This window comes from Caenorhabditis briggsae, assembly GCF_000004555.2.
Source record: "Caenorhabditis briggsae complete genome, chrI, whole genome shotgun sequence".
In the NCBI taxonomy this organism is placed as follows: domain Eukaryota; kingdom Metazoa; phylum Nematoda; class Chromadorea; order Rhabditida; family Rhabditidae; genus Caenorhabditis; species Caenorhabditis briggsae.
The window spans coordinates 4101366-4125444 of NC_013489.2; the positions used below are offsets into that span (position 1 = coordinate 4101366).

At 39.1% G+C, this 24079-nt stretch overlaps 13 protein-coding genes across 13 annotated transcripts in view; 6 read left to right on the forward strand and 7 right to left on the reverse strand.

Moving 5' to 3' along the window:
• CBG04193 overlaps positions 1–798 on the reverse strand; it is a gene marked incomplete at both ends in the record, with an annotated part of 1839 nt that extends 1041 nt beyond the window's left edge. The window contains one exon of the mRNA XM_045243571.1: positions 684–798. Within this exon, the coding sequence (XP_045092608.1) occupies positions 684–798 (115 nt within the window). The remainder of the gene's footprint in view (positions 1–683) is intronic.
• A 192-nt stretch (positions 799–990) lies between these two features.
• On the reverse strand, positions 991–2421 carry CBG04192 (the record flags this gene model as incomplete). Its single annotated transcript, XM_002639515.1, has 4 exons — positions 991–1081; positions 1288–1514; positions 1586–2299; positions 2347–2421. 4 exons carry the CDS (start codon positions 2419–2421, stop codon positions 991–993), a joined length of 1107 nt encoding a protein of 368 aa, XP_002639561.1.
• A 1219-nt stretch (positions 2422–3640) lies between these two features.
• On the forward strand, positions 3641–6624 carry Cbr-mek-2 (the record flags this gene model as incomplete). The annotated part of the gene is made up of 8 exons (XM_002639513.1): positions 3641–3727; positions 3961–4071; positions 4118–4186; positions 4231–4449; positions 5793–5889; positions 5933–6057; positions 6102–6382; positions 6450–6624. 8 exons carry the CDS (start codon positions 3641–3643, stop codon positions 6622–6624), a joined length of 1164 nt encoding a protein of 387 aa, XP_002639559.1.
• On the reverse strand, positions 4511–5415 carry Cbr-col-48 (the record flags this gene model as incomplete). Its single annotated transcript, XM_002639514.1, has 2 exons — positions 4511–4629; positions 4677–5415. 2 exons carry the CDS (start codon positions 5413–5415, stop codon positions 4511–4513), a joined length of 858 nt encoding a protein of 285 aa, XP_002639560.1.
• A 255-nt stretch (positions 6625–6879) lies between the features above and the next one.
• CBG04189 lies at positions 6880–7316 on the reverse strand (the record flags this gene model as incomplete). The annotated part of the gene is made up of 3 exons (XM_002639512.1): positions 6880–6947; positions 7159–7242; positions 7289–7316. 3 exons carry the CDS (start codon positions 7314–7316, stop codon positions 6880–6882), a joined length of 180 nt encoding a protein of 59 aa, XP_002639558.1.
• Positions 7317–7581: 265 nt separating this feature from the next.
• Cbr-nduf-5 lies at positions 7582–7993 on the forward strand (the record flags this gene model as incomplete). The annotated part of the gene is made up of 2 exons (XM_002639511.1): positions 7582–7815; positions 7862–7993. The coding sequence occupies 2 exons, from the start codon at positions 7582–7584 to the stop codon at positions 7991–7993; spliced, it is 366 nt and encodes a 121-aa protein (XP_002639557.1).
• A 175-nt stretch (positions 7994–8168) lies between these two features.
• Cbr-dnj-28 lies at positions 8169–9823 on the reverse strand (the record flags this gene model as incomplete). Its single annotated transcript, XM_002639510.1, has 5 exons — positions 8169–8596; positions 8657–9003; positions 9046–9371; positions 9423–9665; positions 9713–9823. 5 exons carry the CDS (start codon positions 9821–9823, stop codon positions 8169–8171), a joined length of 1455 nt encoding a protein of 484 aa, XP_002639556.1.
• A 212-nt stretch (positions 9824–10035) lies between these two features.
• Positions 10036–13038, forward strand: CBG04186 (the record flags this gene model as incomplete). Its single annotated transcript, XM_045243607.1, is given in 11 exon segments — positions 10036–10506; positions 10555–10728; positions 10776–11678; positions 11726–11976; positions 12024–12179; positions 12209–12272; positions 12292–12381; positions 12430–12568; positions 12613–12677; positions 12730–12800; positions 12846–13038. The coding sequence occupies 11 exon segments, from the start codon at positions 10036–10038 to the stop codon at positions 13036–13038; spliced, it is 2577 nt and encodes an 858-aa protein (XP_045092607.1).
• Positions 13039–13268: 230 nt separating this feature from the next.
• Positions 13269–14786, forward strand: CBG04185 (the record flags this gene model as incomplete). The annotated part of the gene is made up of 8 exons (XM_002639508.1): positions 13269–13338; positions 13385–13598; positions 13647–13872; positions 13920–13989; positions 14036–14184; positions 14342–14411; positions 14468–14588; positions 14633–14786. The coding sequence occupies 8 exons, from the start codon at positions 13269–13271 to the stop codon at positions 14784–14786; spliced, it is 1074 nt and encodes a 357-aa protein (XP_002639554.1).
• A 115-nt stretch (positions 14787–14901) lies between these two features.
• CBG25265 lies at positions 14902–15264 on the reverse strand (the record flags this gene model as incomplete). The annotated part of the gene is made up of 1 exon (XM_045243616.1): positions 14902–15264. The coding sequence occupies one exon, from the start codon at positions 15262–15264 to the stop codon at positions 14902–14904; it is 363 nt and encodes a 120-aa protein (XP_045098285.1).
• A 2303-nt stretch (positions 15265–17567) lies between these two features.
• On the forward strand, positions 17568–18466 carry Cbr-col-49 (the record flags this gene model as incomplete). The annotated part of the gene is made up of 2 exons (XM_002639507.1): positions 17568–17826; positions 17874–18466. 2 exons carry the CDS (start codon positions 17568–17570, stop codon positions 18464–18466), a joined length of 852 nt encoding a protein of 283 aa, XP_002639553.1.
• A 60-nt stretch (positions 18467–18526) lies between these two features.
• CBG04181 lies at positions 18527–20166 on the reverse strand (the record flags this gene model as incomplete). Its single annotated transcript, XM_002639506.1, has 4 exons — positions 18527–18592; positions 18640–18876; positions 19811–19987; positions 20044–20166. 4 exons carry the CDS (start codon positions 20164–20166, stop codon positions 18527–18529), a joined length of 603 nt encoding a protein of 200 aa, XP_002639552.1.
• A 1034-nt stretch (positions 20167–21200) lies between these two features.
• CBG04180 lies at positions 21201–23348 on the forward strand (the record flags this gene model as incomplete). The annotated part of the gene is made up of 5 exons (XM_045243631.1): positions 21201–21268; positions 21312–21493; positions 21553–21867; positions 22825–22973; positions 23019–23348. 5 exons carry the CDS (start codon positions 21201–21203, stop codon positions 23346–23348), a joined length of 1044 nt encoding a protein of 347 aa, XP_045092606.1.
• Positions 23349–24079: the final 731 nt, after the last annotated feature.

A 24079-nucleotide genomic window follows, 5' to 3' on the forward strand; every position in this document is an offset into this window, starting at 1 on the left:
CTTCATCCAGGTTTTTAAATGTCCCCAGTCATTTTGTCTCGGTAAAACTTCATCTGTTCACTGACACCCACATTGTTTCTGATTTTTATTACCCATTCAACGACATACGCTTAAAAATGAATAGCTTTGGAATCTTGACAAGTGTCACAGGAGAAAATAAATTAGAGATGATGCAGTTGTTATGCACAAGGTCGCTGATAAACTCTTTGACNTAGTTTNCCCCATTAAAAACTGACAATTCCAAAAATACATCACAGCGAAAAAAATACTGAAATTCGCGAAAATCAGCAAAATTCTCACTTTTTTCGCTGAGATTTCCAAAATTGTATTATTTTCTGTACAAATCAAAGGCTTAGGCTGAAACGGTTACCGGAAAACTGGTGTTTTAGCCTAAGCCTATAATATGAGACAAAAATCGGAAACTCCAATAAATTCAGTCAAAAAGTACTATAAAACAAAAAAGTGTAGTCAAAGAGACAAGTGTAGTCAAAGAGATAAATTTAGTCAAAGAGATAAATTTAGTCAAAGAGATATTGTAGTCAAGGAGAATGTGGAGTCAAAGACTGGTGTAGTCAAAGAGTAATTGCCAAAAATTTTGTTTATAGTTAAACACAGTAAAATCCGTCCATCATGAATACCTAATAGCCATTATTTTTACAAGTTTGCTCCCGATACAAACTTACTTGCTGGTCTGTTGACAAGCTCAACGAACTCGCCATGGCATCTAGTGCAAGCAACTGCGGCTGACGCATCAATATCAAATGAACGATGACATTGGTGACAAAAATATTGAGGCATTCTGTTTGAGGGGAAAAATACTATAACATCTCTTGACTTTTTTGAAATAATTTGAGCATGGATTTCAACCCATAAAAAAATAAAAGAAGCCCAGGAAAACATGGTAGTATTTTGAATCGAAAAAATCAAGCCGAAACAGAACAGGTAACAAGTAAAGATTAAAACAACAACGAAAAAAAACATATTCATGAGTTATTTCCTTCTCCCTCCACGCTTTGCTTCATTCGGGTTGCGACTTTGTTTGGATCGGTTATTAATTGTTCGAACTCCGAGCATAGCCGACCTAAAAATATTTACTTTTAATGTTAAACAAATTCAGAAGATGAGATATCTCTATAATCTACTACTCGAAACAGTATCTCGTTTTTAAACGGCGCATCTAGATTTCAAATGCGGCTTCCAGATTCCAGGTTCTCGGGTGCCAGTCTTTTTGTTAATTCGAAAATACAAGGCGTGTGCAATCATATTTCAGAAACATAATGTTTTCACCTTGAGTTGACATCGTGAATAGAAAATGGTCCATCAGCAAGAGGGTCCAGATGAACTTTGGCCATCCGCATATGTGGCATTGGCTGATCTTCAAACAGGCGTTCATTGACTGCATGTTTTCCGCCTTTTGGATTTGCGAGAGTATAACGAAGCCCTCTTCTGTTTGCCAAACGGTTCCAGTTGATATGCAACTGTTGCTTACCATCCTCATCAACAGATACAGCGCACTAAAATCAACGGATTATCAACTATTATCGAAGTTGTTCAATTCGTAGAATTTATTGGAAACTAGACTCACTTTGTGCAAGGTTTTGTGACCACACGATGGACAAAACTCCTTCGTCATAACGCTAGTAGTTGTGAAGCACGTCCGGCATCGAAGAACAAAAGATTTAAGCTTGCGAATTCGGTATCCGGACAACGAGACCAAACTGAGATTCATTGCAAGAAGAACGTTTTGAAGAGCGAAATCGGTAGTCAGACATCCAACGATCATATTCTCTTCAATCTCAAACGCTCCTAATTTCTTCAGTGTCTCTTCTATATTATCTTCGGTAATCCAACCCTCGTCGTCACTTTCTGATTCATCGCTTGTTTCTGAATTGTGATCTCCCTCCGATAGGCCCTCTTGGTCCTCAACCACAGACTCTGCCTCTTCTTTTTCTTGCTTGTTGTCGGCTTCTGTACTTCCGTCAATTTCAACTTTTCTAACTTTTTCGCTCAAATCTTCGATAATTTTTTTGTTTTCTTCTTCTGTATATTCTGAGACTTTCTTTTCGGAAACGTACTGTCCGTGAAGATCGTAAGTCAATGCAATCATTTTGATATCGACCATCGAAAGTGATTGGAAATCTCCGGTGGTCTTTGAAGCATCAATAACAGCTCGCAAAGCATTTTGAGTCGGTTCTCTGAGAGTTATTTCGAACGGGAGAGTTGCCCAAACTCTGCGGGCCTCCGAAGAGCGCAATTCATCCAAAATTTGAGGGGGTGCATAGTAATGATCAGCTAATGTCTGTAAATTACATCTCAGTATTCATCCGAAACACTCAAACAACTCACATGAAGACCGCGGTTCGCAATTATTGCGCCCGTGTCAATCACCATATGCTTAATCGGATTTTCTTTGCTCGTCATCTGTAAAACAAGTAGTTGGAATGCATGATGCTGGGAAAAAAAGAAATCGATTTGTGTGGAAACATCTAGAAAACCGCATGCGACACCAACTTGGGATAGAATTGTAAATTTATGTGGCGATGAAAATATCAGAAACATGAATTTTTTCAAATTCGAGGAAAAACGGGACTAACATTGGGAACTGTGAAAAGCGTTCGAATGTCGTCAAAACTGAAAAAAAGTTTTCAGGTCCGCAACGACACTCCGCCATTACGGCAGCGCGTGTTGTTTAGCGATTACATTTTTCTATTTTTTTTTTCATTATATTTAATCTCTCGTGTTTTGAAACTAGGTGTTTTCTCAAAAGTCATTAATTATATCTTCAAATATTATGGAGCTGAAATCAAAACGAAAAGTATATCTTTATTCGCCGACCTGTTTTCCTTGAAGCTGTTCTGGCCCCGGGCTCTCTTCATATTTCAAGTTGGGCGCTGCAACAAAACTTACTTTCATAATTCAATCAATCTGTAATGTTAGCAACATATTTTATCGAAATCACAAAATTCATTGAAGTTAATTCAATATAAACAGATAAAATCGATATCCCTTATACAACATCGAAGGGTTATTATCAATCATGTCCGCGTCTTTTAATATTCAGAAAGGTGTCGCATTAAACAAGAAGTATCAAAATTCCTAAATAGATCAATGCGTCGGCTCGTAAACAGTGTTGCTTTCTTGATGCCGAAGTAGACGTTGTCCTCCCACTCTATAAGTATTCGCATCTGCTCGAATTTCCCCCTATTTGTCTTTTATTTCATTATTTTTTGTATAGACAATGCTTTTCATCGCCAACTATATTTTCTTTTTACTAGAGAGTCCGATTAAATTTTTAATTATTTAGTCTCCTCGCCTCCTCTTTTTTTTCTGCCTTCTACTCTTCTCTCTTTTTTCTCGCTTGACCACATTCAATGTGAGAGCTTTTTCTCTCTCCTGCAACTGGTAGCCCCCGGAAGAGCAGTCAATGCGCTCAAGCCGATTTAACACCCGTTTACTCGTCATTTTCACCTGTCTTCTGAATATCATTTCCATGGAGATTCGATGAAAACTTAAATCCACCGTATGGTGCACCGACGGTTGTTTTTGGCTTGTATAATTTCCATTTGTATAAATATTTCGCTTTTCCGATCTAACATCGTGCTGAAAATTTATTTCTAAATCTCATATTCCATATTTCAGAATGTCGAGTGGAAAACGGCGTAATCCGCTTGGACTCAGTCTACCTCCAACGGTGAATGAACAAAGCGAATGTGGCGAGGCAGCCGCGGTGAGTATATTTTATCTTCTTTGTCAAATTCTGAAAATTTAAATAGTCTTCACAGAAACCAGACAGAACTGAATTATCTTCATCCGTTGATTAGCCAATTAGCACTTATCTGGTTATTATTGAAGGAAAACTTTTCTTTTAACAAAAAAATACATTTTTATATATTTATGAATGCTAAACCAAATATTGAAAAATATTTTTAATGTCATGAATAACCTCATTATCTTTTCCAGGAAGAAGCAACCGCCACTGTTCCACTCGAAGAACAACTAAAAAAACTTGGGCTTACAGAACCACAGACACAGCGTCTCAGTGAGTTTCTTTTAGCGAAGGAGGGAATAAAGGTAATTACTGCATAGAATCTGAAATGCAAAAACTAGTTCCTCCCAGGAGTTAAGCGAAGATATGTTGCAAACTGAAGGCGAACTGGGGCATGGTAATGGTGGCGTTGTCAACAAAGTGAGTTAACAATCATTGACAAGTTTGTGAATGCTCAATTTCAGTGCGTTCATAAAAAGACAGGAGTCATAATGGCTCGTAAACTGGTCCATCTGGAAATCAAACCATCCGTACGCCAGCAGATTGTCAAAGAATTAGCAGTTCTTCACAAGTGTAACAGTCCTTTCATCGTCGGATTTTATGGCGCTTTTGTGGATAACAATGACATATCGATATGCATGGAATACATGGATGGACTTTCACTTGACATAGTTCTCAAAAAAGTGAGTTAGAAAATATTTTATTCTTAATGTACAAATATGATTCATGACATCATCATTTGGTTTAATATCCTGGAGCAAGGCGAGCTGGGGGACAGTGCTCGCATGATCCTGGAGATCCAGCTTCTCCTGGAGCTCCTGGAGTACCAGCTTGTCCTGGTGGTCCTGGTGGTCCACGTTGTCCTGAAGCATAATAGAACTATAGTAATAACGGTACACGATTTCTTTACCTGGCTCTCCTGCAACACCAGCGTCTCCGTTGCTTCCATCTTGTCCTGGCGATCCAGCTTTTCCTGGTTGTCCTGGAGCTCCTGGTCTTCCTGGTGGTCCTGGGGGTCCTGGTGGTGCATCTCCTCCTGGAAGAAGTGCTCCGGGCTCTCCTGGTGGTCCTCGTTGTCCGGGTTGTCCTGGCTGTCCTGGTGGTCCTGGTGGCCCGGCTGGTCCTTGTGGTCCTGGCGCTCCGTCTTCTCCGTTTCTTCCAGGGTTTCCTGGAATTCCGTCTTGTCCTGGTGGTCCTGGTGGTCCACCGAGTCCTGGAGCAGCAGTACATGGGCATTGTGGTGGAACTGGGAGAATCCTATCATGAAGTTCAGCATCTGGTCCTGGTGGTCCTGGCTCTCCTGGCCCAGATCCTGGTTCTCCGTCTTTTCCTGGTTGTCCTGGTTCTCCATCTGGGCCTGGTGGTCCTTGCTGGCAAGTGCAACATTGAGCATCAGCTTGACGGGTAGCTCTGAGCAAGACATCGAGTGGGTCATTTGGTCCTTCTGGAGCAACTTCAACCATCTCTCTCCACATATCACGCGAGCGCGATTTGCAATATTCCACCTCTCCTTGAACGGAAGCTTGAAGAGTCTGGACGTAATGGAACACCAACGGGAAAGCAATTAAAACAGCTGTAACTGCCACTGTTGAGAAAGTAACAGCGACAAATGCCACACTTCTCAGCGATCCTTTGCTTTTCTCGTCCATCTGGAAAACATACATTCAAAATAATTTTAAAAATGACAATGAAACGATGGAAGACAAATTCGTATGAGAAGGTAGAATACAACTTATTGAATAGCTTCCACAGAGAAAGTGACATCTTCCCCAGAAAACAGTCATTTGTATAGCTTCCTTCGATGCTTATATGCGGTCGCACAGGTGGAACGAAACGGCAAGTCGCGCACTTCTGCGCTGCGTCTCCGATACAGACATGAAGTTTCTCCCGTTGCGCACTGAACATCCATCTTTTTGTTCTATACATGCCCTCTACATTAGATAATTGTGACGCCAGAAATGTCAAAGTGTAAAAATATGTGTTCAAAGAATCGGAGAGCAATTCTGATAGTAGTTAATTTTTTTAGGTTGGCCGCCTTCCTGAAAAGTTCGTCGGAAGAATTTCGGTGGCTGTTGTCAGAGGATTGACATACTTGAAAGACGAAATCAAGATCTTGCACAGAGGTTTCAACATCACATCTTCATCAATCAATCTCCTTTTTTTTAGATGTCAAGCCGTCCAACATGCTTGTTAATAGTAACGGAGAGATCAAACTGTGTGATTTTGGTGTGTCAGGAATGCTGATCGACTCTATGGCTAACTCATTCGTTGGTACCAGAAGCTACATGGCAGTATGTGTAGTCATATTCTTTCTTCACTGAAATCTATTTTTCAGCCGGAACGACTGACAGGATCTCATTACACCATTTCATCGGACATTTGGTCGTTTGGCTTGTCCCTCGTTGAGCTTCTGATAGGACGATATCCTGTTCCAGCTCCATCTCAAGCCGAGTATGCTACAATGTTCAATGTGTCAGAAAATGAAATAGAGCTCGCTGATACTCTCGAAGAAGCCACATATCATGCACCAAGCAATCCTGCTTCGATGGCGATTTTCGAGATGCTTGACTACATTGTCAACGGACCACCTCCAACCCTTCCGAAACGCTTTTTTACGTAAGTTCTGTGTTTTAAAAGTAGTTATTTACTGAAGAACCACCAAACCAATAGTTCAATGTTTTAGTGATGAAGTCATTGGATTCGTATCTAAATGTCTCCGGAAGCTTCCAAGTGAGCGTGCAACACTGAAATCTCTCACGTCTGATGTATTTTTCACTCAATATGCCGACAGTGACGATCAAGGAGAATTTGCGGATTTTGTGAAAGGCACTCTCAACTTGCCCAAGTTGAACCCATAATCACCAGATCCCTTTTTTGTATATCTCTTGTAGCCTTTTCGAATCTCACGTCATACATTTTGCCCTGTCTCTGTCAAAAACCAAAGTTTTCTAGTCTAATTGACTATCTAATCACTCTTTTCTCTTACTCCAACTTGTGTTAATTAACCCATTTATTTTCTCATCAAGGTAGAACATTATGAGAACCGTTCATTCACTATATTCATCAATTATAACTAACATGTATAATATAGATCTATAGATCCCATCCTTTTTTCAATCCGATTTCTTTGTGTCCGGCTCCTTCCCGTGAGTTTTCTGCGTCGCTTTTTTCAGAGCTGTGTCTGAAACAAAAAAAATTTGCTACCCCATTTTTAAAAAAATATTAGATTAGAGCAACAATTTTTCTATGTTGTTATTACCTTGTAGATTCTCAATCATAATCTAAAGCTATACGAGAATGCAGCTTCTGATAAAAATATTCTTATATTTTTGTTTCCTATTTTTTTACGTTCCGGTTTTCAATCTGGATTCTTTTATCTATTCATTATTTACCTGGTTCATCAGGCGTTTTTGAGTTGATATAAACGACAGTGAGAAAAACCAGAAGCGCGACAAGCGGTATAAACACGTGTACAGCTGAAAATGTCGTAATGAGTATGCCGTGCTGTTATGAATAACTTACATTCGACTAGATTATAGACGGCGTCCATCGTGTGTGTGTGTGTGTAGTAATGTTGTGGGTGTTGACTCGCCTTTTCTTAGAGCAACGCGCTCTCTCCTACTACGTTTGATCGATTTTGAGAAAGCGTTGAAGAAACGAAAAGAAAGCGGAAAGGAGGCTCGAATAAGAAAAAGAAGACGCCTTCTTTGACATCCAGTGTAATAAAAATAGGACCACTGCGAATTTTGTCGATGTAGTACCAACTCAAAAACAATTTTATGTTTGAATGAAAAAAAAGTTATAATTGAAGAGGAATGGCAACTGGTAACCGTGTTCCCGAGAACTTTCAAACTCTGTCTCCGATTGTGAAGGCTCCTTTGTCCGACACGCTTTCGGTGCCACTCTCGCAGCAGGGACGTATCTGTGGATTCTTCGAGTCTCAATTCTATCGATGCATGGAAGCCTATGGAGCTAAAATGGGACGGAAATATTGCGATCTCGAGCATCGTGACTATCAAGAGTGCATCACTGGCGACAAACAGAAGAAGGTTGAAAATATACACTTCAAATTCAGGGAACTTGATTTTCTTCCAGAGAGCTGAAGCGATTGCTGCTCAGCGCAGGAAGCTGTTCCTCGAAGGCAAACTCGATTCACCATTCCTTGACAATCACCCGGAACCAGGCCAATTCAAGACCGACCATTTCCAATGGAACCGCATCAACTAAAACTTTGTTGTCAGGTGTTTTTAGACCGAGATCGAATTTTTTTTCTAAGTGATTCATGTAGATCCTTTTTTAAATAAAACATTTTATTGACAAAAAACACATTTAAACCAGTCAATTTGTAACTAAGAGATCCATAATATCTAATACATTATTACCTACACAAGTTTTGAACATTTTAAAAATGGAAGAAAAATTCTTGACTACCCCTTCCAAAAGGGTTGAATCCGTGGAAACCGTTAAATCCGCCACCGCCACGATGGGCATGGTGACCTTTTTCCGAATCGAGAGGGTCTTGTCCATTGTCGAACGCGCGTCTTTTCTCTTCGTCACTCAAAACTTCTTTTGCGGCGGCGATATCTATGAATTTCTTCTCAGCTCTTTTCTTTTCCTGTTCATTTTGGAAGTTGTCTGGGTGCCATTTTTGAGCCATCTTCCTGTAAGCTTTCGTGATTTCTCTTTTGTTGGCATTTCTCTTGACGCCAAGAATCTTGTAATAATCGCGTTTTCCGACAAGCTCTTTTGCTCGCTTGGCCTGTTCTTTTCCTGATTTCGCAGTCTCACTAGACGAATCCCATTCAATGGCTTTTTCATAGTCGGCTATGGCTGGAATAAATTATTGTTTTAGTGAACATTTCTTACGATTTCAAAATTGCCCAATCTCACCTAAATCATATTCCTCATCTGCCATATATGTCTCTGCTCGTTGAATCAAAGTATCCACGTCAGAGTCATCGAATTCTAGTACTTCGCTGCATTCCTGAACTGCCGTCCCTACATTTCCTTCTTCTCGGTTACAACGGCATGTGAGCCGGTAGACATTAATTTTGACGACAAGCTCCTGATTATCTGATTGGAGAAGTTTAGCTCCAGTTTCCAGACAAGACGACCACTGTTCGTTTTCTATGGAGTTTTTCATTGAGTCCAAAAATTTGACAATTTTTCGAAGTGACTTGTACGAGGAATAGCATTTTTTTTGATCTGGGTTTAACTTGAGACAATCTCTGATAGAACTGAAAAAATGGGTCAGACAGATGAATACATGGAAATAATACCTTAACGCATCTCTCACGTTTCCAACTTCATACTCCAAAACTGACATATCATAAAGTAGATCTGTATTATCAGAAGACAGCTTTGAGGCATGTTTGAAATCGTGTATAGCGAGTTTGAGACGATTTTCGGCTATATGGCATTGTCCCCGTAATATGTATAGAAATGAATCCCAAGGATGGTCTTCGAGTAGTTTCGATGTCACTTCGTCGACTACATCACAGTTTTCACCAATTGCAAAACTTTTCAAAGCATTGAGATCGTCTTGATGCTGGTCGATGAGTTGCAACTTCGAATGTATGTCTTCATTGGAAGGTGTAATAGCGTCCTGTTATATTTTTCGATATCTATTCATATCAAAATGTAATATCGAACGTACCAAGTATTTCAAATCTAGAGCTGCATCTTCTAGCCGACCCATTTTCATTAAAACGTTTATTCTTTGTTGACGGGCTCCCACAAAGTCTGGTTTTTGCTCAAGAACTGTGTCAAGGTCCGAAAGACCTGGTTTTGTTCTTCCGATCGCGAAGTATGTTGTCGCACGGCGAAAAATGGCTTGATAATTGTCTGGATCTAGTTCGATTGCTTTATGATAATGTGTCAGAGCATCTGTGTACTTTTTCTGACAACGATTTTACTTTTTCTAAAAAGGAAAAACAGAAAACTTACATTAATGAATAAGGCATTTCCAGCTTCATATTCGCTTTTTGACCCAGTTTGATCATTGCCGGCAGTGAATCCGAAAAATAAAATTGCTACTACGAATAGGTTCTGCTTCATGGTTTGATGCATAATGACAGTAATCGGATGATTGAGATGAGATGACGTTTTGCAACGTTATCCCGGTAGATTTTTGAAAGTGTCTCGCACAGACCTAGGTAAGCTCGCTCTGTTGGATTTGGGTGCGAATTTTAAATTTTTAAAATTTCCAAATTTGACCGAAAAGTTCCAATCTTTTTTTAAAATTCAACTCAGAATTTAGAAATTGTAAAATGTTTTACAGAGCAACAATACATTCCGATCCGCAGAAGTTCATTTATCTCAACACATATCAACACAATGGACGTCACTCGCCCTCTACCCAAATTTCAAAAACATATTGTCTCAAATCTTCTGGACCGAGAAATTGGCAGCGAAAATCAAAAATGTATTTTGTATTCACGGTTATCATTTTCAGCAATGCATCACTACCAGTTTCAGACAAATCCGTCCAAAACTCATTCCATCACCACTCTCAACTGTTCGCTTCTTCATCTCAACTGACAAACCTTCAATTAATCGATTTTAATAAATGCGATCCTTCCATTTCTGATACTCAATTCGATAGTGATGCTGACTGTCTCGGATTCTCGCCCGATGGAAAATATCTAGCGTTTCACAGCCATGCTCACAGTGCAATATCAGTTCTCAAATATACTGGGATAGAAAACATGAAAGGTGCCAAAGATCAGTCCGATCCATTGGTAATTGTCTGCTACCGGTCTCAATAAGTTTTTTTTTCGAAATTTCAGAATTGCTTCGGAGGGTTTACGAAGTTCGAGCTAGCACCGATTACTAGAGAGCATCGATATCAAAACGAGAAGATTATTCGTAGCTGGTGGACAGATGATTCTTCTACTCTCATCATACAGCTAACAATTGAACAGTTCAGAGAAGAAGAACAGGCGCACGATGAACCTGATGAGGTACTTAGCAACCAATTAATTTAGATCTTAAGAAAATGTTTTTACAGGAAATTCTTGTTGTAGCCAATGACATTATGACCACAGAAAGTTATCAAAACGCCGCCGACGTTCCAGATCCTGTGGCATGGTTTGATGAAATTGTTGGAAGTGATTTCTATAGACCCGGACAGGAACAATATGGGAGGTCGACCATAAGCCGCCGTACTCAAAACTTTCATGACAGATTCATGTTCTTGAATCAATTTACTACTCTTAATGACGTAAGAGAGTACCACCATCAGGAATCAAGTGGTCGATACTATGAAAATGAGTTCACATGTGAAGATCCACCAAAAGCCATCCAGCACAGGGAGACAAGTCGGACCATGCCCTACTATTCAGCCGTGAAAGCAGCAGCACAAGTCGCTATCGATGAACAACGGTTTCACCGAGAATGTAGTAGAACTATGTCCGTGTTTCATGCGGTCACTTCATCAGCTCATCACGAATCAGAGGCGTATTTGGACGAGGACGATACATTTGCTTCCACTTCAAAAAGTGTTCGTCGTCTCAGAAGTCCTAATTCGTCACAAGAGGGAGGAACGAAACAAAAAAGGGCAAAAACGGATAGTTTTGTGTCAACTGCAATAGAAGAGGCTTGGAATTCAATGGACGACTATGAAAAATGGAATTCGGAAAACTATCCCAGATCAGTACGCCATGTGGTGCATCTACTCCAAAAGTTCCCAGAATATGCTGCAGATTTCAAAACTTCCGGACCCAATATCAACTGCCTCGGTTACTCGAGACCTGGCTCTGACACTAGAAGAGCTTCTACTGTTAGACAAAAACCATTTTCTGATCGGTTTCGAGAAATGCGTTCTTTTATAGCTGGATTGGATCAGTCGGACCCGGTTGATAAAAACGAAAAACCAGAAGCTACTGTAGTTTTTGTCGCTTTTCATGTTGAAGTGAGTTGCAGTTGTTAAAACTCTAACAAACGGTTTTTTTTTCTCAGACCAAGAAAATGATAAAACTTCCTTTCGAAAAGGTGTTCACACCATACCACTGTCATGGGAGGGATCGCCTTGTCGTTTTCTCATGTAACAACGATTTCATTCAAGTTTACCACTTGTCCGACGTTGATCACGAATGGATCTCTCAGAAACATTTTCGGTTATCGCAACTCGATTCAGAACCACTACAATTGAAATATCGAACTGGTACAATGCCAGGGATGCCGTCTCTCAATCGTGATGTGCAAACTGGGTGAGTCGAAAAATGGTTATAGATAGCTGAATTCTATTGGTTTCCAGATCAGTCATTGGGGATTTGTTTGACATTCGAGCATTTAACAGTCCTATTCAACAAGACGTTGCTACGCTTCTCGGTTCTAATATGCCCGAATACTTCAATAGCTTCAAACCATTTCTAACGTTGGTTCACATTTTGACACCAGAAGTTGCATACAGGTTTTCAGAGAAACACCTAACATTTCAAGTATTCGATGTCTTAGTGATGGGCTAATTGCAGTCTCTATGAGCTACTGTAAGTGCAGATTGCTCGTAACACATAATATACAAGGCATTTATCTTTCTTGCAGCACGTCTTGCCCGGATTCAAATGGGAGTCATCGTTTCCCTGGTTGACTCTACGGTCGAGGTTTATGCTGATGTAATTCTAATGCAGATTTTTATGTCAGACTAATTTTCATTTTTCCAGTATCACAAGTTTCTGAAACTACTGTTTACTCATCATCTTCCTGATTTATTGCCACGCCATTGGACACACAACAATCCATATCCAGTAACCGAGCAGTCTTGGTTCAAAAATGAGATCATCGATGTTTCTAATCCTAAAGGTAACGGATTAGTCCAAATTTTATTTTCATTAAGAACCTTTCAGAGATGACCAACTTCAGACCGCTCAACGATATTTATCAATTCTTCGATAAAATTTGGCACAATGTGGTACGTCTTCTTCAATTTTTATTCTCAGCCACACTGATGTCTAAAATTTCAGAGAAGTGTTTCCAATCCGCTACAGTGTTCCCTGTTCAATAAAACGCACGCGTATCAACTACTTTTCAATTAGTAAGAAAATGCATCTGGTTTATATACAGAACGGAGCATTTTCAGCTTATTCAACGATGGCAGAAACATAACATTCCGGGAATATGATGACAACCTGTGTAGAGCTATACGAATGGAACAATATTATCATCCATCAGACCCTTTCAAGCTTATCAAAAATGTATATCAGTGGTATTTAGCATTTCAACCAAAGGATCCAGACAACGTCATTGTACATAGCAACCGTTTTAAAGCCTGAATTTGATCCCAATGATAATATCCTTCCTTCTCTTGGAGATCTCGTCCTTATCGATCTCAAAGATTGCCAAGCTTTAAAATTCTAATAAATGCAGTAATATTAAATGGATGCAACGGAACAGCTGTTAGAGAAAGAGAGGGCAGTAGAAGAAAGACAATTGATGTAAAGTGAAGTGTATGTGAGCACAGGAGTCATTGATCCAACTGCTTTACTACATTTTACTGCTGAAAATGAGGAATAGCGCACCACTCCGAGAGTTGCATGTTGCCTTAGTTGGAATGGCTGGTTCCGGGAAATCAGGTTAGTATGAGTGAAAATAATGTCTTATTTTTCGAAGTCTTTGCAGCAGTTGCAGTGAAATACATAACAAAACGTTTCATCGGAGAATATGATTCAACTCTAGAGGACAATTACTGTAGACAAGAAACTGTTGGGGGCCAATGTCTAATGGTTTGGATGATGGATACTGTGGAAAGTGCCACGAAAGATGAAATGAGATGGATCGCATGGGCAGATGTGTATGTGGTGATTTATGATGTCACAAGTCAACTCAGTTTTCAGTGAGTAGATAGTTGATGTCTAGGAGACACTATACGTAAAATTTTCAGATACGCAGAAGGTATTCTGGAAAGAATTTCACGTCATGAGCATGTTTTGTGTCCTCGGGAACATAGAACTTTGCTGGTAGGAAACAAGAGTGATTTGGAGAGGTACCGGCAAGTATCGGAGACAGAAGGCGAGCGCCTCGCATCTCAACACAAGACCTATTTTGCTGAATGTTCGGCTGCAAGCGATCTGCGTCAATTCACCCAAAGTCTCCATTCAATTTTTCAGGTTTTGACGAAAAAAAATATTCGATTGGTCTATGAACTTTGTTACAGAACATAATATCTGGTGCTCGTAGTCCATCGCCTCGACAGTGCTCGTCTGATTCGGAAATCATCACACCCAGTGAGAATCTGCTTAAATGAAAATGAAAAAGTTTTTGTAATTTTAGGAAAAGGTGCGTTCTCTTCACTTCGATCATCTTCTCGCTCTTCGCAAGTTCGCGCCAAGGCATCCACAACAAAAGCACCGGCTCCACTTCACAAAACACCATCACTCAGCAAATTGAAAACAGGCAGCAAACTGCTCAAGCTTTTTCATACCTGATATGAACTTCGAGCAATAAATGATTCCCATAACCACTATCTTCAAAAGACCATTCCTATTTTTCTTCTTGTTGTCCATACTTCTCAAGAAATGATATTTTTGAATTTTGAAAATTCAGTTTTCCGATTAATTCAAAACATTTTTTCTTCAGTTAATGAAAGTTCCAAAAAGAAAAAGCATCAGTAGTTTGGACGCTTTGCTAAAAGCAACTGCAACAGGAAGTGAGATGAAAATGGATTATTAAGAGTCCATGAATTTTTTTATATTTCATTTTCAGATGAACAGGCTAACACAATTGACAAAGCGTTGAATACGCCAACAGACAGAATCATGAAAGCCACGCTCGAATTCGAAAAAGTACATACAATCAAAGCTAGCGATTCGAGCGAAGTCGAAAAGTTTGTACATCAAAGTTTATTGAAAACAAAAAGTAGTTTTCCAGATACACCGTCTTGAAAGCAACAGTTGAAGATGAGATGGAAGCCGCGTTAAAACTGAAAAGGCTTGGAATCACTCCTCTTGTTCGGCGATGTCATGTGGAACCGATTCCACCAGCTTATTTTAAGTGCAGAAAGATCTTCAAAAAAACTCAGTGATATTTTTTTTCCATGTTCTGAAAACAAGGTTGTTAAGAATGAAATCTCATGAACTCGTTTGATACAGCACATATTTTTATTTAAATCAATCAGAAACAACAATATAAACTGAAATCTAGTTATGGTGTTGAGAAACCATGGAACTCGCAGCATTACTCGCTTGACTCATTGCACTGAATTCAATGTTGGAAGTAGTTACTTTATCCTCATAGTGAGTTGTATTTGCTTGATCATATTCCAACTTCATAGTATCTGATACTTCTTCTCCTCCGGGAACATCTCCAAGTTCAGCTTCCGACGATGGCTCTTCACTTTGCGTTCTTTTTACTGCTTGTTCTTCGCTATCTTCTGATCTATCGACCCTCTTTTTGTTCTTCCCAGACATTTTCGATTTTCTTGAAATATGCTTTGCAGTTTTTGAACTCTTCGGAGATTTTCTAATGACGTCATGTTTACTTGGTATATAGAATCCGACCATTCAGCAACTGTAATTTGACTGTTTTAAATAAAATAACAATCTCAAATACTCCCCTCATTGAACATCGTTGCTAGGAAAAAAGTACTCAATACTGTGCAGATAAACATGGAGAATACGATAACAAACATTTTGATGCTACCATCTGCTAATCTGAAACAAGGTTTTTGCATTTTTTCTTAGATTACTTTGTTTACGACTTATCAATGATTTGATGTTCTTCTTCCTTTACATAAAAATTTTCCAATCCAAACATTTCACCCATAAAATCTGATTCAAGCTTATGTAGAAGATCTTCCGAAGTAAGGATTTTAACGTGGAACCAAAGTTATTATCCACATACAATTGAAAAACTTATAATAGGTTATAAACTTAAATTTTTTATTCACGTAAATCTTCAAATCAAGCTATCGTACACATCCTAATAGAAAGACCCCTATCCGTCAACATTGAGCTCTTATCTAATTCCGTGTAAAATATATCAAAAAGTGGTTAACTGACAAAATGTTTATCATAAGATAAAAAATATTTTGTCAGTTAACCCTTTCTTGATATCTTTCACAGGAACAGAGATAAATTGGGTCAAAGTAAAAGTATGGCTTCAGATTCAAATTTTTGCAGAAATGCTTATTATAATTATGCATTTTTCAGTTTCCCAGAACCCTCTGACTGTTGTGGCGTGAACTGTCTGGATGACGTCAACCCTCAGATCTACGTGGCGATAAGAACTGCCTATATAAGCTTATTGAACTCTGTATTAAATGGGTCTCTCTATGTAAATAAACTCTTAGTTTAACCTCGTCTCATAGCCACCATAAGGACATAACAGTGGCGAGCAGGATGAGATGGATCAAAGCTGGATCCATCGAACAATGATGTCTGGTGTGAAGCGGAGCGAGGAAGAGGAAAGAGAAGTTCCCCGGTGTTCGTGGATTCGGCATCGAAAAAGCCGTCGTGGTGGATGGAGATCTTGGGATCACATTCAGAAAGCCGGGAGCGCCGTTGGAGGTGAAGATCGATTGACCAAAAATGAGTGAAGATCGAAGAACCGCGAGTGAAGATCAATAAGGATCGATGGACTTCTGACAAATGGTCGTGGATACTAGTGAAGTATACTGTTCCACATAAATTCCAAAATTCGGCAACGGATGGATGCTCTGTATGGACTGGTAAGCAGGCATAAGTACCTGCAGGAAACCCGGATTCATGGACGACGTGCTGGTTGCCCTTGAGATGAGATCATATCAAAATCGATGCAACAACGACTGAAATGTATCCAGTCAAAAGGAAAGCTGTGGAGTCTGAGCAGCAGCTGTCGTGGTACTTCGTGGAAGATCATTGGCAGTAGACAAAGGACTTCTTGTGAAGAAGGGGAGGTGTTGTGGCGTGAACTGTCTTTATGACGTCAACCCTCAGATCTACGTGGCGATAACAACTGCCTATATAAGCTTATTGAACTCTGTATTAAATGGTTCTCGCTATGTAAATAAACTCTTAGTTTAACCTCGTCTCATAGCCACCATAAGGACATAACCACCATAAGGACATAACAGTTGACTTTCATACTGCAATATTTTTGAAGAAATATTTAACTAAATGTTTCATTATGCAGAATTTTGGTCCGCCAACCAGCGGTCATCGGCTAGTCAGCGCCTCTTCGTCTGTCATGAAGCAGTCACTCAACAACCTATTTTTAGATGGTCCGATTAGAGGAAAATTAGCTTGTATCATTATTCTACAATCTAGTGGGAGTAGGAAAATTTGTCTCTGACTGAATTTCAATCTAAGGTTTTAATGTTTTCCGAGGTGTTCCGATGGTCCGTCGACAGTTCGCCAGCGGCCCGTCGGTCTCCCCTCGGCTGCCAACTAGCAGTTTTTAGACAATATATTTTTACCTGTAATACTATTAGAGAGTTTACGGTATTTGCTCATTTTCACGACTTGTCTAGATAGGAATTTCAAGTTAATATAATAGAAACAATTTTTGCATCAAAAAATTTGTTCAAAATTTCGGTTTTTTTGTTTCCCTTTTCTTAACTTTATCATTTTCAGCATTTCAATTCTTTAAAAATCTGATAAGGAACAATATTGGCTGTGATCCAAATTTCATTAGGTTGTCGAACTGGCTGTGTTCTCCATGAAAATATACACCTCCTTCATATCCGGTTTATCACTGTCGTTTCACTCAAAAAGAGACCAAGAAAAACTTCGAACGGACCGCTTCGCTTCTACTTTTTCTGCAGTTTTCTATTCCTATAAATTTGCCGATTACATCATGAAACACCCAGTTTCTCTCTCACAACGAAATGTGGAAATTTCTGATTGGAAGTGTCTCTTCGGCGGCATTCTTGGCCACCATTTGCACTGTCTACTATTCTGTTTCGATGCTCGATGAGCTCGATTCTTTCCGTGGACGCATTCGCGATGAACTTGATGACTGGAAAGAGGTCAGTGATGACACGTGGCAAAGACTGAACGATATGACATCGAGAAGTGTACCAAAGAAAACGAACATCCTGAAGAACTTTGTGAGAGGAAAGAGAAGTGATGGAAATGATCAATGCAGTAAGTTACATGAGAACTATCTTTCTTTGAAGGTTTCTTTTCTCCAGACTGCGCAGAGCCAACTAAGAATTGTCCAGCTGGACCACCAGGAGAGAAGGGGACTTCTGGAAACCCTGGACAACCAGGTCCAGATGGAGTTAATGGAGATGATGGAGTAGATGGAGAAGTTGTTCAACACGAGATGCCCGACACCAAGGAATGTATCAAATGCCCAGCTGGACCACCGGGACCACCAGGACCACCAGGACCCCTTGGACCGAGAGGAGAGAAAGGATCAGAAGGACCACGTGGATCTTTGGGAGATCAAGGAGAGACTGGGCCAGTTGGAGAGGCTGGAGACCAAGGACCTTCTGGATTACCAGGAAGACAAGGAGCCAAGGGACCAGCAGGACAACCAGGAACTGTTGCTACAGTTGGATTGGCTGGAAGACCAGGACCACAAGGACCACTTGGAGAAGCCGGAAGTCAAGGAGAACCAGGAGTCGATGGAAAAGATGGAGCTATTGGAGCACCAGGAAGAAAGGGAGAAAATGGAAGAGCTGGAAAGAGAGGAAAGGATGGAGTTGCTGGAGTTCCAGGAACAAGAGGAAAATTGGGAGAGGATGCAGGATACTGTACTTGTCCACCAAGAACTGCTTAATTTATTTGTCGAAATTTTCAATAAAAGATTTATTCATTAGCATACAAGAAATGAGCATTTTTAAACAGGTAGTAACAGTTTCTGAGCGACACCTTGCATTCCTTTGCTCTCCTCTGTTGCAGAAATCTGAAATAAAGATATTTCATATATTTCGATTTCAAAGAAGATCTTACCTGTCCTTCTAACCGATCAGAGAAGTAATTCTTAACTGCGTAGAACACAGAAAGTCTCCAGAATAGAAAAGCTCCAATCAAGAAAACGACCAATTTCACGATGACCACAACCAACGCCTTCTCGAAAAACTCTTCATGATGACCTTGAGAATAAAAGTTTAAGAATGATTGTGTGTCGAAGAAAGCGATGACCAATTGTAACAGTGTTAGAATTCCCCAGAAGAAGAATTGAATCAACTGAAACGAAATGTTTTTTTTTGATTTCTAACAACGGAACCTCAACACATTGTAAATTCAGATTTCGATAAAAATTTTAGGATGGGTTAAGAATAGCTTATCTAGACACTTCTGGAAATTTCAGAATCCGCTGGCCAGTTTCAGTCGAGTTACCGTATAACCTGCAATAGTCTCTCTAACTTGTAGCTTCGAGCCAATTTATCTCGATTCCTGTTGAAGATATGAAAAAGTTGTCAACTGATAAATTGTTTATCATAACAATACAAACATTTCATTAGTTAACACTTTTTGGTAATCTCTTACAGGTGCCAAGATAAGTGAGCTCAAACATGGCAGTGTGCGGGCACATCTATTACAGATTTTATGGTATATCAGCTTCAGTTCCACAAATTGCGTTCCAGTGCAAAAAATGAAATTTTCAAAGACGACTTTCTCAACTTCTTGGACGTTTCAGAACATGAAATTTGATCTGTTATACATAGCATTCAAGGATATTTCATATTTCAGACATTTTGACAAATTTTGTATTATTATATTTTCGGATAAAGCCAAGTTAGGCCCCTACTTTGGGGTGCAAGGAGTTGTAGGAGTACAAAATCCATAATTCGGGGGTACTAAATTCTAATTTTTCAAATACCAATTTGTGCCCCAAATTCTAGGATGATGTGTCCCTGACTTGCTTTGTACCCTGATGACCCCAACATTTTTGTACTCTCCGAAATATTTGCCATTCGAGTATTGGAAACAATTCTGAAACCTTTTAGAAGTAGAGAGCGTCGTCTTTGAAAGTCGCAGTTTTTGCAATAAAAACGTGCTATACTGAAAACTGGTGAGCGGATTCTATAACTTTTAGAAGTTTCCATGAGAATTTGGGTTAATTTTCATAAAATTCTGGGTTTTACAAGGTGTTGAGATCCGTGAAATGCTTTCTTACAGTGAACAAAACCATTGGCCATATGAAACGATGTTTCTTTTTACGAATCGAGTAGATTGTGACTAGAATCAAAGCATAATGGAATCCAATCCACATCAGCCACCAAGGGAAAAGGAAGAGGACATAAATTGGAGTGACTATGAATATTTCGAGAAGCAAAAGTATTTTTGCTGCATTCTGAGAATTTAAAGTTTGAGCAAAAATTAATAAAAAATCAAATTTTTTGTTCTTACCAACACATGACACTTTCCAAAAAGACATCTGTATCTTGGATTGATCGCTTGAAAATCAACATAAAAATTGAAAAGTTTAGTGAAATATTCTTTGATCGGTACATCATCAAATAGAAGAACCATCGTGAAAATGACTCCAACGATGTTTCCCCAATGACCTTCTTTCTTTTTCTCTTTTGAAGAGAATTGAATTCAGATGGTTTTCAGTGAGGCAGTGTACGAATCAAAGAGATACCAGAGAAAAAGAGATAGAGAGACTATCAAATCAAGGGTTATTACAAATACCTCGAGTAAAACGTGATGATGGGCGTGGTAAACACTTCTGTTTTTTTGCGATTCAATTTGAAAAAGAGAAGGAAAGGAAACCATTGATATGGAAGCAATCTTAGAGGAGAATAGACATATACCGTAAAACCTCTAATAGAACGACACCCGGAACGTCCACTTTGAGCCTACATATCTCACTTCTTTTGAAAGGTATCAAAAAGTGGTTAACTAGTAAAATGTTTATCAGGATATCAGCAAAATTTTACCAGTTAACCACTTTTTGATATCTTTTGCAGAAAATGAGATATATAGGCTCAAAGTGGACGATCCGGGTGTCGTTCAATTAGAGGTTTTACGGTATATATATTTTTTTTTTACAACTCAAAAGAAATCCTATTTACAATGACTCAAAATTTATGATTTATGGGTTTCCAGTTCTTCTACAGGCTTTAATCCCTTTCAAGATGTTGAGTAAATTTGTCGTCTTTTTCATACATCTCGGTTTTTTGTATATCCAAAATATGTCCATCTTAATATTACATTTCCGTTTCATAGAGAAGAAAAGGTTTTTACGGTATATGTGTAATGGAATGAAATTTATGACGGTTTTTTATTTTCTTGATTTCGCTTCATTCTTGTCCGTTAAGCTTGCTCCAGCAGCAGACTACTGAAGAGGCTATTTCAAGAGGCTATATTCTAAGGGGAGGGCTGGAAATAAAAAATTAGGTGACCCAGTGACCTACTTTCTAGATAACCCATTTATGCCACGTGGCGCGCCGCCTGTCTTTCCCACGTGTATTTTCGACTCTTGATCTCTATTTAGCTGCTAGGCACTTTTATCTTTATCCCTGTCTACTCTTTTTCTCAGGAATTTTCGAATTTTTAAAAAGATGGCTACTGAAAAGAGCCAAGATTTCAATATAACTAGTGTTGGATATTATAAGCGAGACAATGAAACGTGAGTTTTTGTTTTTTGTTGTAAAGAAAAAAAATGATTTCAGGAATGTTACTGTTGATGTTCAACCCAAATTCGCCAATTCAAATTACGATCGTCTTATGGAGTTTCAAGAGCCCGGAGACTATATACAAGAAATTGACATGAATCTAGGGAGCCCAGAAGTTCCACACGATGGAAAATTGAGAATTTTTTTGAATCTCTACTCAATTATATTTCGATCAAAGGGTTTGGAGAAGAGAAGCCTCTATTCGTGACATACAAGCAGGTACTTGCTGATGTCGCAGCGAGATTTGTAAATCCAACTGTTTACATTGTCAGTCATATGGGAATGATTTTCATGTCATACAAGAAATTGGAGAAGGCGGATCCGGAAATCGATGAAGAAGATCAAAAGAAAAAGGATATAGCCAGAAAGAAGGCAATGGAATATACGGCCGGTGCAAACTTTGCTCATTATTGGACAAAGAAATCGGAAAACGAAGAGATTCCGGAGGACTATGCAACGTCGAATTGTAAAGCAGTCATGAAGTGCGACGTCGAAGTTGGTGGCAAAAAAGAACTCGTTGTTTATTCGGCTCATATCGATGCTCTTGAAAAAGGTAAGCCATTTTTGTTTTTTTTCGGGAAAAATGGTATCAAAGTGGAACCGGCTTTGGTGGCAATGATGTTCGGAATGGAATCCGGAACTCCGGAAATTCCAAAAAAGTTTTTCAGAATCAATTCCGACCGAAAACTTTCCGAAGCTTTTTTTCTCAGAATTAGTGATTATGGTATGTCTACGGTATGTCGCAAAAAAATTGTTGCAGGCAGAATTAATTCAATTAAAAAAAATTATTTTTGTCAATTTTCACCTATTTTTGGCGTTTTTGCGATGACACATCGGAATTGATAATTTAAAATTTGAGTTTAAAAAATTCCGAAAATTCTGATAATCCGAAATGTTCGAAATCGGAACATTACGAAATTCGAACTTTTCAAAATGGAATATTCCTAGATTCTGAAATTCCGAAAGTTTAAAAATTGAAATTTTCGACATTCCAAAAAATTCCGAAAAGGCCATTCCGAACATCCCGGCAATTTGGTACCATTCTTCATTCGAAAAATCCGACATTCACCATGAAACCTGTATTAGAAGGGCCCCCTCTGATAGAAGGTCTCCCTGTAATAGAAGGACCCTCTGTGAAGAAGGAGCCTCTTCAAAATGTGTTTTGAAATTAAACAATTTCCGTTCGTTTTCAATGAAAAATGTTCCGGAAATTCCACATTTTAATAGAAAGTTGTTGAAATTCTATTATTTGATTAAAAGTTTGCTCAATGTTGGGGAAATTTGAAGATTTTCATGAATTTTGGTCAAAAATTCGTCTAATTCTCGATGAGAAGTTTCGGGAAAAATAGGAGGGCCCCCATCTAACTGAAGCGCCCTCCAGTAATGGTAGCGCCCTCCGGAGGTACCGTGGAACAATAAAAGGGCCGGCCCTTCTAATACAGCCCTTACGGTATGTATCATACAATAGCTTTGTTTTCTTTTTTCTCATAGTCGACCATAATTTTTCCAGAATCGGGAAAACATGTCTCAACAAGAACAACCAGAAGAACTAACTTCTGGACATATCTACACTGGAAAATGTTTTTCGGAAATGACTCAACGATGGTACTTGGTGCCGGATCAGTGTCTCTTGAATTATCGAATTGGGCTTTACGTTCAGTAAGATTTTCTTTAATTTTTTGAAATCGAACTTTTTCAATCCAGATCGAAGCTTTGAAATTCGAAGACGTTTTCGCGAAAATGGAGAAAATCAGGCGAGAGAAAAATGAGGAGAGAGCCCAATGCGAAGAATTCAAAAAAGCCCCATTCCAAAAATGGACGATGGATCAAGGGAAGGAACGGTTTCGGCAATTTTTAAGCCAAGTGAAGAATGCCTGCACTCATTCGGACGGTTGTTTCCTGGCCACAGAAGCAAACAAAATGTGGCATTTTGAAAAAGTCGACGAAGAACATGATGAGATTCGGGAGTTTGCGAGTTTGGTCAAGACAAAAATGGCTGTTTGGAAAATCAATTTCCCCAATGAATGCTCATAAACTATTCTCTGATTTGCTTAACAAGATCTTCGTTTTAAATGTTTTAACTGATATTCTCTTGATGTTTTATGTGCCTTTTGTTTCTGATTAAATAAATTTGGAAAAGAAAACACAACAGTTCAAATAGCAAACTTTCTAAAAGTTTTGTTCATACCAGCATGTTTGTCGCGCCTCTTCAAACAGCTGGCTGGTGCCACCGGCGCGAATCAACCAATTTTTTGAACGAAGAACCCACAACGGCAACTACCGTAACCCAACATTTTTCCGGTTTTTTTTGCAAAATTTTTAGACCGTTTTTAGGGTTTTCAGCTATTTTCAAAGAGTCTGTTTAGATTCTTCTGTTTTTTTTGTCTGAAATTCGGTGGTACCCTTGAGAACATGGGGGAATGTAATCCAAAAGAGTTAAGATCTTGGTTGTTAACCCAGAAGACGTATTTATTAATCAATGATACTCATAATGCAGCTATCAGCACAGCTGCTGAGGTATTTAATAAATTTCAAAATAGGTTAGACACCGTCATTTCCAAATTCAGAGATCCGAACGTTACACGAGAACCTCGGAGGTCAATCGATCTCTGATGACCATACCAGAACTACTGTATCCAGGTATTTGTTCGCCCCAATCTGTAGTTTTTGAACCCTCGAATCATTTTTACTCTTGAATTTTTTTTTTAATAGTGCGAGAAAAGATAAGCAGGAAGCTTTGAAAAAGAACCGAAAACTACAACTAG